We start from the raw sequence: 11684 nt of genomic DNA on the forward strand, positions 1-11684 counted from the left end.
GGACTCGCACGCCGCCCCGCCGCGCTGCTGGGTGTGGATTCGGGCCGGAGGAGGGGCGTCGCGGCCCCATGTGCGGGAGGCTCGCCGCGGCTCCGCACGCGCGCACGGGCTGTGGCCGCCGCTGTGGCCGATGGTTCCGCTCTGAGTTCCTCCGGATCGCTGCCCGTTCGCCATTGTTCCGCGGCTGCCTACAAAGTTGGATCCGGATTTTTTTTTTCAACCGGGAGCCCTTGGTGTAGAAGCGTCTGCAATGAACCCCGTGAATGCCACTGCTCTCTACATTTCCGCGAGCCGCCTAGTGCTCAACTACGACCCCGGAGACCCCAAGGCGTTTACGGAGATTAACAGGCTCTTGCCTTACTTCAGACAGTCGCTCTCGTGCTGCGTTTGCGGTGAGACGCCCTTTACAATTCTCTTTTCCCTGCTTTTTTTGTTGTTGTTGTTTTGTTTTTGTCTTTTTTTAGCCTTCCGGGCAGTGGTAACGCGAACGGTTCGACGGCGGCTGGTTCCTATGCAGCGTTTGTTATTCGTGCAGCAGTAATGATCATTAGTTTCGAAAAGTCGCCGAGGGACTTGCCCGGCGTTTCAGAAAGGCAGTGAACCCTTTCGGACCGCTTTGTACGGCGGCCTTAAGATCCAAAACAGTTTAATTCACCTCGGTTGATCACGTGTTGTTTTAAACGGGTTTAAGATACGCCGACACAGTTTTTCCCCCTCAGCCCTGGCGGCAGGGCCGGGTTGAGTTCGAACGGTGCTTAAACATGGGTAAGACCTCGACGTGTAGCATGTTTGAATTTTTCCTACACTGCTGTTACGTGGGACTGGTAGTATAGTCTGATGCATCCGCAGCGAGACAATTTAGCGAGAAACTTTCCTTCCTGGGTTCTTCAACGAGTTCTTTGATGGTCACCTGCAAGCCTTGGGATACCAATGGTAACTTTTTTAGGCGCTGGGAATTTGTGCTTATTTTGTAGTTTTAGTAAGCTGTGGCCTGATAGAGGATTATTTTTTAGATGCTTTTGCTTAAAAAAATTCGTGGGTAGGATATTTTCAAGCTATTTTTAAGAGATAGAGACATGCTAAATTGTTTAATTATAAGGTCTCAAAAGGGAATCATAATTTAGGGTTAACTGGGCATGTATGATAATTACATACATGCTTTTCAACAAACCTAGAATGAAATATTAATGCGAACGAATGGGCAACAGGCAGAGCACTAGTACATGTCATTTAATATTCTTATTCTACCCCAAATTTTGAGGTTTTATTGCTCCAGCTGTTTAGTCAGCTTGAGAAATGTAGGTACTTTCGGGCTTTCACAGATAAAGAAATTTTGCAATAATAAGGGCAGAAAGCAGAAATAGCATGTATTTGAGGTTCGTCTTGAATTCTTTGTGTACCTCTGAGACAAAATGCTGAAGAGGTGTAGAAGAGGTGAAGACTGTACATGATACTGTGATCATTTAAGTAACTGAAGGAGTTAGTGATTAAGTATGAGTAGTAACAGACAATTAATACCATTATAGTGGAACAGTCACCCAGGGCAAATCAGTTAACTGCCTTGGGCCTCAGTTATTAATGAGAGCTTTGGGCTAGAATCAGTTTCAGTTTAAATTTTAGGGAGGGAAGTGTACTGTGGAGAATTTGTTTTGATTCATGATATCTCTCTGCTCTTTTTTCGCCTTTCTCCTATTTCTCTTAACCTTTTTCTTTTCTGATCAAACCCAGGATTTCCCATGCTAGCTTAGTGCTCCAACATTAAGCTGTATTCTCAGTCCCCTTCCTCTCACTTGTAATCGTTGGCTTTTTTCTATCTTTCTTCTTTCTTTCTCTTTCTCTTTCTCTCTCTCGGTCTCCTTCCTTCTCTCTGTGTGTCTTTTTTCCATCTCTTGGAATTGAATCCACAATTTTCCCATTGAAGTACATCCCTAGTCCCGTATTATATACTTTTTATTTTGAGACAGGGGCTAGCTCAGTTGCCCAAGCCTAAGCTGGGCTGAAACTTGTGATTCTCTTGCCTCAGTCTCCCAGAGGGCTGGGATTACACAGACCACTTGGAATGCTCTTTTTTTTTTGGGTGGAGGGACGGGTAACATCCCGCACAGCCCAACTTTTGGTGGTTTGAGCGCCGAGGATTGGGAGCTGCCCTGACTTCCTTCTCCACAGAGCTTTTTGTGGGGATAGGGAGAGTGAGTAACTGCTACTGTGGTAGAACAGGGAAAGAGGGTATAGAGTAACCCATCCTGTCTGCTGAAACATTTATACTGAGTGATAGCATTATCGGGTATCATACGTAGATTTTATAGGTCTCCTCTTTGGTAGGTGGGTGGGACTTAACTCTCTAAGGGGAAATGGTAGTTTTGAACGGTCTGGGTAGGGGTTTTAAGTGGCTGTCTTTCGCTTCAGGATAGTGGTGGTTTAATTGGAAACATTTTCCCAAATTTTAACTTGAGCTTCAAAGAATGGCATTTAACGTAAAAGCTATATTAAAAAGAGAGCCCTACTTGTGGCCTTTTTCTTAAACAAACAAACAAAAAACCAGTCTTGGCAACACAAGGGGGGATTTTTTCTGACAGTGGAGCGTTGTAATTTTTCCTTGCTCAAACCTCCCTCCCTCATCATCCTAGGGAAAAGATTTGTTGGTTCTACTTTTTTCCTTATGATTGAGTAACTGGCATGAAATTTCAGTAATGATGTAAGATCAGGGTTTTCCTCCCAAGTCTGGTATCCGTGGAATTTACTTATTTATTTATTTATTTTTTTTTTGAGATAGGGTCTGGATTTGTAGTCCAGGTTGGCCTTGAGCTCACTGTGTAGCCCAGGCTGGTCTCGAACTCGCAAGGATCCTCCTGCCTCAGCCTCTGGAGTGCTGGGATGACAGGCGTGTGCCATCACGCCTGGCGCCACAAGTCTAGGTATCAAGAGAAAGAAAAAACACTTATTTGCATTCAGTTCCAGCATTTAATTATTTTTGTACTAGGTACTATTCTAGACTTTCTCTCCTTAGTCAAAACCATAAACTCATATTACTGTATGTGTGTGCAGTCTTATGAAAATAATAAATATGCAGAAATAGTTTAATTTTCTTTTGGTGCTGTAAATAGGGAGTTTTATTTCAGCAGGATCGCTGATGTTTGACTCAGGCCTTGAACCACTGTGTAGCATAGGCTGGCCTTGAACTCTGTGATTCTGCTGCCTCAGCCTCCAAGTGCTGGGATTACAGGTGTGTACCACCATACCCGGCTACAAATTCTTACATAATTTTTCTGCTTAACCAAATTAGTATTTTTGCCTTTTCGAACATGCTTTTTTGTATTTCCTTTCTCTTTCCCTTATCTTTGTTCCCTGGAGTTATTTTTACCTAAAATACACTCCCTTTTCTGTGGAGGTTCAGCTCAACTCCCTTGCAGAATTATTCCTTGCTCACTCCAGCAAAAAGTTGTCTTTGTTCACTAAACCTCTAAAACCCTGTGTTCTAGCCATAAGATACTTACAGTACATGTAGTTTTTGTATTTGTTTGACTGTTCTGATGTATAGTAATAAAGTCATATTTAGAGAGAATATGTTAAGAGTACATTTTTGTGCTTCTGCTTTACCCTCTCCAGTTATTTAAAACGCAGGTTTTAATGACAGAGGAAAGTGAGAGGTCAGGGAAGGTAAATAGCCTTGCACACTTAACAATTAGGTACAAGGCTTGGGTTTCCCACTCACCATGTACTAGGTAAGTTGCTTGAACTTTTTGCCTGCTTTTTAATTTTTTTTTCCTGCTTTTAAGTTTATCCATATTTGTGTTGGCTGTGGGCTTACTTTTAAGTGGCTTGAAAAAACTTCAAACTGTCAAGAAACCTTTAAACTCAGTGGCTGTCATATGTGCTAAGTTCTTAATACCCCAGCTTTGCACAATTGAGAAAGGTAGAAGAAGGTAGGTGAGGGAAAGAGACTACTGTCAGGTCAATTTTTGTCAAACCGTGATTATTCACTGAAATTACAGGTTCTGTTATCATTGTTCTTTGAAATGTTAGTTATCACAGTTTTTCAGTTGCTTAGTATATTTAAACCTTTCAAAGCTTCTAATGCATGGAACAGCCATGTTCCAGAGAATTGATTGTACTTTCTGGGCACAGAAACAGTGACCAGAAAAATCGCTGAGTACTGTTTTAAGTGTCAGTTTCTTGCTGTTAAAAATACCTGATTTGTAATATCAGGAAGTAGAATTTCTCTTCTTTTGATGGCATGAGAAATGATAAATTATGCCTAGGGATTTTAGGTTTGCTTTAAACTTCGAAGTCTTCAAATGATAAAAGTTTGATTGATCATGTGAAATCCTGTTAGAGCTGGAAACTACTCCTGGGAGATACTGAAGAGTCCAAAGTTGATGAATATTTTTAAGGTGTTTTAATTAGAGTCTAGAAACAAAATGATTTTGACTGTGGTTGTGCTGAAAAATGGTTGTGAACCTTTTAGATGTCTAATTTTTCATTTATAAAATAGGAAGAGGCTGGAGATGGTTTCCCCTCTGACAGGATGACAAATGATGACCAGGTTTTTGTTTTGCAAGTTAAGGATTTAAATATAAAGCTTATCTTTCCTTTTCTTTTTCTTTTTTTGTTGTTTTTTTCAGATAGGGTCTTGCTGCTAAAGCACTCCTGCTCCAGCCTCCCAAGTGCTGGGATTACAGGAGTGCACGAACCACACCAGGCTTCATCTTTTGTTACTGCTACTTTTTTTTTTTTTTCCTTTTTTCTGGCAGAACTGTTTTTTACTTTTTATTTTATTGGTACATTTTAGATAAACATAATGATAACATTCATCATAGGGAGTTTGTACCTGTAGGTGATGTGTCTTGCTTCTTTTTTCCCCATTCTCCTCTTGTCCCTCAAACCCTGAAACCTTCTTTATTTACATAAGCTTTGTTTCCATGTTTTTTTTTTTTTTTTTTTCCTTCTGAAACAGGGTCTTCCAGACAGGCCCTTTTCTCACTTTGTAACCCAAGTTTGCCTCAAACTCAAGGTGATCCTTGGATGCCTCAGCCTGCTGAGTGCTGGGATTACAAGCATGCAACTCTGTGTCGGCCCTCTTTTTTTTCTTGTTTCTTTACTGCTGCTCTTAAATTTCACCAAAACATAAGTGGTTCCCTAGCCTGGCGTGGTGGCGCACCTCTGTAATCCAGCACTGGGGAGGCTGAGACAGGAGGATCCTTGGGAGTTCAAGACCAGCCGGGGCTACAAAGTTAGCTCAGGCCAGCCTGAATTGCAGAGCGAGACCCTCTCTCAAAAAAGACCAAAAAAACAGATAAGTGGTTGAGGGTGAGAGCCTTGCTTGATTTGTTTAACAGTATACAGTACCCTATGTGACTGTGTCCAGCTTAACAAGTGTTTGTTGAATAGATGAGTATTTGTACTGTAGGAAAAAGAACTTTTCAGTATCAAAGCAGTAAGGACGTGCACTAAGAATGAAGAATATCCTTTAAAATTAAATTGCATTCTGTGAAAGAGTACTTTGATTATCTGTATTTTTTTCATATTGCCACTGTTGGTAAAAACAGTTGTGGATCCACACTGGGTTGAATAGAAGAACCACACAAGGGATTAGCATGTGCCACCACACTCGGTCCACGAGAGTCTTCGTTCTGGAAGTCTGGTTCTTTTTTGGCAGAAATAATTTTGCTTTGTGCCTGAGCAGGCAGTAACTTACAAGTAGCAAAATCTGTCTGAAAATAGCAAGAATCTTCTAATATGTAATTTGAATATATAACTTTAAATGGTTTAGAATATATCTTGTCTACTTTTTTTGCTTTTATTTTCATCTGTCTTATCCATTTATTTATTTGGTGATACTAAGGATTAAACCCAGGGCATTTGGACTCAGTTACATACCAGCCCTTTTTTTATTTGGACACAGGGTCTTTCTAAATTGCTACTTTGTCCAGTTTGGATTTGAATTTGTGATCCTCCTGCTTTAGTTTCCTAAAGTGCTGGAATTAAGAGACATGTGCACAGTACCTGCCTTTTTAAAAATTTTGAGTTAGGGTTTTGTTGAGTTTCCCTGGTTGATGTGAAACTTACGCTCCTCTTTTCTCAGCCTCGAGGTACCTGGAATTACAGGTGAGCATTACACCAGGCTTGCATTTCTAGATGGGAGCTAAATTAAGGGCTCTTTGAATAATTGTGCATTTGTTATATTATTAAATTTGTTAGATCATTAAATTTATTTAACACAAATTTTAATTTTCTTATGCTACTATCATTGAAAATTTTGTGGTAAGCGTATAACAGTTAACCATCTTAATTTTCAAGTATACAGTTCAGTGTGTTAACTATATATTCATATTAGTGGAGATCACAATGTTTTCATCTTGCAGATCAGAAACATACTCATTGTCAACAACTCTGCATCTTCCCCTGTGCTCAGCCTTTGGAATCACCTTTCTCCTTTCTGTTTCTTATAAATTTGACTGTTTTAGGTACTGCATATAAATGGAATCATACAGTGTTTGTCTTTTTGTCACTGACTTATTTCATTTAGCATAATGTTCTCAAAATTTATGTCATAGTATGTGACAGGATTTCTGTTACATGTACTACATTTTGTTTATCCTTGAGTTGCTTCTACCTATTCACTGTTTTGGACAATGCTATGAGAGCTTGCTTTCAGTTCTTTTGTATGTACAGTGGTTTCCCTTTATTTGCAGTTTTGCTTTTCACAATTTCAGTTACCTGTGGTCAACTACTCTGAAAACAACGTATGGAAAATTCCGCATCATTCTAAGCAGTGTGATAAAATCTCTGTGCTGGCTTACTCTTTCCACCGTTGGTGTGAATTGCCCTTTGTGTCCAGTGTATCTACCCTGTATATACTACCCAGTATTAGTAGCCTTCTTCGTTATCACATCCACTGTCCAAGATACCTGGTGTTACAGTGCTTCTGTTTGGGTCATGCTTGTTTAAATAATGTTCAAAGTATAAGAAAAGTAATGCTGACAGTTCAAATATTCCAAAGATTAAGGGTAAGTGCTTTCTTTAAGTGAAAAGGTGACAGTTTTTACTAAGGAAAACAGGTTGTATGCCATGGTTTTTAGAAATTTTTTATTTTTATTTTTGTGCTGAGTATTAAACCTAGAGCCTTGCTTGTGTGTACCAGCGAGGCCTACTCTGTACCATTGAGTTACACCATCAGCCTCTACAAGAAAATACTTTTAGGGAAACTGCATTCATATAACTTTCATTATAGTATATATATTTTTTCATTATAGTAGATTGTTATAATTGTTTTATTGGTTCTTTGTTAATTTCTTACTGTGTTTATAAACTTTGTTATTGAAATGTCTGTAGGAAAAAACATGGGGTTCAGTACACACTTGAGTTTTCAGGTATCTGCAGGGGAACTTGGAATGTATTTCTGTGGATAAGGGTGTTACCCTATACCCAGAAGTAGGTTTACTGGATCTTATGGGACCTCTGTTTTTTGTTTTTTTTTTTTTTGGTTTTTTTTTTGGTTTTTCTCTGGTACCAGGAACCGAACTCACGACCTTGCACTTGCCAGGCAGGCGCTTTTGCCGCTAAGCTAAATCCCCAGCCCCGGGACCTCTGTTTTTAACATTTTGAGGATCATACATGTTTTTCCATGGTGGGTGCACCATTTTATAATCTCCCCAATAGTGTACATGGTTCCATTCTCTCTGATCCTTTTCTTTTTTCTTTTCTGAGATAGAATCTTGCTATGTATCCGGGTTGACCTTCAGTTGGCTGTGTAGCCCAGGCTTGCCTGGAATTTATCCTTCTGCCTCAGCCTCTTGAATGCTGGGCCCCTTTCCTTCTTTCCCCTCCCCTTCCCTGTGCCCTGCACTTCCCCCTTTGTCCTTTCCCTTCTTTCTTCCCTCGTCCCCCTTTCCTACCTGCCACCTTTATTTTTTCCCCTTCACTTTCCTCTCTCCATTCTGGGGCTTGAACCCAGGATCTTTTCACTGAGCTATATCCCTAACCCTTTTTTTTTCTTTTTATTTTGAGACAATCTTAAGTCATTAAGTTGCCTGGGTGGGGCTTGAATTTGTAATTCTCCTGCCTCAGTCTCCCAAAGTGCTGGGATTACAAGCATGTGCCACCACTCTCAGCCTTTATTTTTATTCTAAGACAGGGTTTTACTAAATTGGCCAACATTGAACCTGCTGTCCTTATGCATGAGATTATATACAGTCTTGTGCCACCATGTCTTGCAGAATTAACATTTGCTCACATGTAAAAATTTGAGAAATTTTCTGTATAGCTCTTTGGCTTAAACCAGAGGTTGGTTTACTAGTTTTTCTTTCTTGAGACTTAAGTTTGCCTCTTGTTTTCCATTATAGAAGAATTTTTTTGAAGTGTTACTGGGGTTTGAACCCAAGGAGCAGTCAGTGAGCTACATCCCCAGCCCTTTTTTTTTTTTTTTTTTTTTTAAATTTATTTTTTGTCTTTTTGAGACAGGGTCTCTCTATGCAGTTTGGGCTGGTCTTGAGCTCACTTTGTAGCCTAGGCTGGTCTCCAACTTGGAACGATCCTCCTGCCTCAGTATCCAAAGTGCTGAGATTGCAGTTTTATGCCACTATGCTTGGCCCCAGCCCTTTTTATTTTGAGATAAAGTCTTGCTAAATTGCCCAAGCTGGCTTCAGATTTAGGATTTCCTGCCTCAGTCTCTTGAGTAGCTCGTGCCCCAGTCTCTGATTTGGGAAGAAGTTAGGGAACATTTTGATTTTGTACATTAGTAAGGAAGAACAATGTTTAATAATTTTCTTGGCAGATAAACTTCTTTGACTTTTCGTTTTTGGTACTGGGAATCACGACCTCGTGCTTGCCAAGCATGAGCAGTGCCCCTGAGCTATATCCCCAACCCCTAAACTTATTTGAGATACATGTAACTGATTTATTTTCCTAAGAAAACCATCCTTTTTATGGTTTACCATGTTTTTAACATTTCCAAAGTTCTAAAGTAATTTATTCCTACTTGGGTATATTTATGCAGGCTCAAATTGCCTTTGGGAAAGGATTTTGTAAATGTGTTGTTCTGGGAGCTGATGGGGAGACAAAAGAGGTTTTGATCCATAGTCCTTTGTCATGATATAACCACCTGAGAAGTTAATTATAATTCTATTTTAAGTAATGGTTCAAGGCAGGCAGTATGGTATTGTAGAATTAGACAGGAGAATTTTGCTTCAGTCTGGTGAGATGTAGGAATTACAGGGCTTGGGCCAAGAAGAATAGTGCAGATAGGGAAATTTTCAGAAAGGTTTAAGGGAGAATAGTTGGCTTCTCTGGATTGAGACTTTTTTTTTTTTTTTAAAGATAGGGTCTTGCTATATAGTCCAGGCTGGCCTGCAACTTGTGATGCTCCTGCCTTAGCCTCCCAAATGCTGGAATTGCAGGTGTGTACCACCATACCTGGCATAGTTGGTTTCTTTGGGGAGCAGAAAATGAAGTTTTTCTGGAATGAATACTCCTTGTAAGAGAGCCCTCATCCTGTGGTAGTTACTTAGGGGCCTTGTAGGAAGCCTTGATGCATGGCTAAGCAATTTGACATTTACCTTGTAGACCTTTTTTGGGGGGGAAGGGGAGTATGCTTTGTAGGTCACCTGAATCTAAATCACTTAGGTAGTGCATTAAAATTCACATTCTCAGTAACCTTATCAGACTGATTGAATAGGAGTCTCTGTGGGTAGGGGCTTATAATAATCTGCATTTTAACTGTCTTGATGGAGAGTCAGATTTACAAATCAGTGTGTTAGTGTTTGAGAAACTAAATAGGAGAACGATACTATTGAAATTTTATTTTAGAAAAGATTAATTCGGCCGTCAAATACGCTTTAGAATAGGGAGAAGCCCACTTAGGAAAGGGTAACTGATGCATGTACATTAGAGACCTGAAGAGAATGGTGAAAGTGGAAAGAACAGAAACAATATTAGATAACCTGAAGGGACAGTTCTTCGTCTGTATCAGTGATGGTAAACTTTTTAGAGTTTTCAGTGATACAGTTTGCTGCAACACATGTGCTGCCACTGATCTGTATGGTTATCATGGTCTTTTAATTCTTTGTTCTATGCTGTGTTATACTTTGTTATGGTTGGACTTACCTCCCTTTGAATAGATTAAATATTTCCTACTCTTAAACGTACCTATAAATGTACCTAGCACAGGGCTTTCACGTAGCATATACTTGATGTACTGAATTGTGTTGAAAAACTGATAAAACCTGGCAGTGTGCTACTACATGTGCATGGGAAAAACTGAAGGGCAGAAAAGGTGACTCAGATCATACCAAAAAGTGAAGAAAGGGGTAACACTTGTTTTGGGTTGACCTGAAGAGGGTCGATTAAGTGGGCTTAACGTGTTCTTGATGGGGCCTTTCATTCATGTCTTGGTGCTGGGGAGCTCTTGCTTGTCTTCCATTGTGTGATGTTGAATAACTAACCACCAGTGGTGGTTCGGACTGCCTGATGGGAAAGTCATGCATGTACCACAGTGGTTTATGACTACATTAAAATACATAAGGACACCCAATTAAAATACTCTTCAGAGTCCTTGGTGTGGTGTAGTGTGTGTGTCTGTAATTCCATCTATTCTGGAGGTGGAGGCTGAAGCAAGAGGATTGATCGAACCCAGGAGTTTGGAGCCAGCTTTTGCCATATAATGAGGTTCTGTCTCTTAAAATCTCTTCAGGGGATTTTAAAAAAGGTAATGTGAAGGGACAAATTCTTCATCTATATCATTGATGATGAATGTTTGAAAACAAGTTAGTTCTTAGTTGTTCAGATCTTCTATATCTTACTGCTGAAATCCCTTTAGGGATTTTAGAAATATATTATTTAAGCTTGAGAGAAGAGAGGTCAGGTGCCTGGGAGAGATTGCACTTAAGGTACAAATCAGAGTAGATGAAGTCTGGGCTTGTGAAGAAAGAGTAGAAGGATGGGATAGTGTTAAATGATTTTATGGTTGTCTCAGGCTTGAAGTTACATTCTCAATCGTTTTAAAATTTGAGACAGGGTCTTGCTAAGTCTCTAAAGTGCCCAGGCTGACTTTAAATTTTGATTTTCCTGCTTCAGCCTTTCAGAGTGCTGGGATTAGAGGTGTGCACTACCAGCCTGGTTTAGACTATTTTTTCGTGGAGAGAATTCTTTGGGAACAATTCACAAAGCCTGTGGTAAAATTTGCCATTCAACTGTTGGAAGACAGTTTTTTATGTGTTTTTGCAAAGATAAATGTCACTAAGTTTCCTGTTCTGCCAGCAGCCTGGTTTCAGTTTTCTCTAGAAGTGTGGATTTTTATTTATACTTCCATGGTTGTTTAGATATGGCCGGATGAGATTATCTGTCTTGGTGACTTGGACAAACTATTTTTTTCTCCTTTGGGTAAGGTGAAGTTGGATTAGAATAGAAATATGGGCCAGGTGCTCTGAAGTGTATGCCTATAGTCTTAACTACTTGGGAAGTTGAGGCAAAAGGATTGCTAGAACCCAAGAGTTTAGTGCCATCCAGGGTAGCGTAGCATGGCCTTGTCTCTTAAATAAAGCCCCCCAAACCCACATACTCAGTTGTGTTTGACTGTATTTTTTTTTAGTTAAAGATTATTGAGGGCTGGGGATTTAGCTCAGTGGTGCAGTACTTGCCTGGTAACTGTGAGGTCCTCAATTTGATTCCTGGTACCAAAAAAAAAAAAA

At 39.9% G+C, this 11684-nt stretch overlaps 1 protein-coding gene across 1 annotated transcript in view; it reads left to right on the forward strand.

Annotated features, from left to right (window-relative positions):
* Msl2 (male-specific lethal 2 homolog (Drosophila)) overlaps nucleotides 1-11684 on the forward strand; it is a gene marked incomplete at its 5' end in the record, with an annotated part of 43918 nt that continues 32234 nt past the window's right edge. The window contains 1 exon segment of the mRNA XM_005406780.2: nucleotides 1-392. Within this exon segment, the coding sequence (XP_005406837.1) occupies nucleotides 251-392 (142 nt within the window).

The sequence above is a fragment of the Chinchilla lanigera genome, unplaced genomic scaffold (genome assembly GCF_000276665.1).
Source record: "Chinchilla lanigera isolate Chin_1 unplaced genomic scaffold, ChiLan1.0 scaffold00100, whole genome shotgun sequence".
Lineage (NCBI taxonomy): Eukaryota > Metazoa > Chordata > Mammalia > Rodentia > Chinchillidae > Chinchilla > Chinchilla lanigera.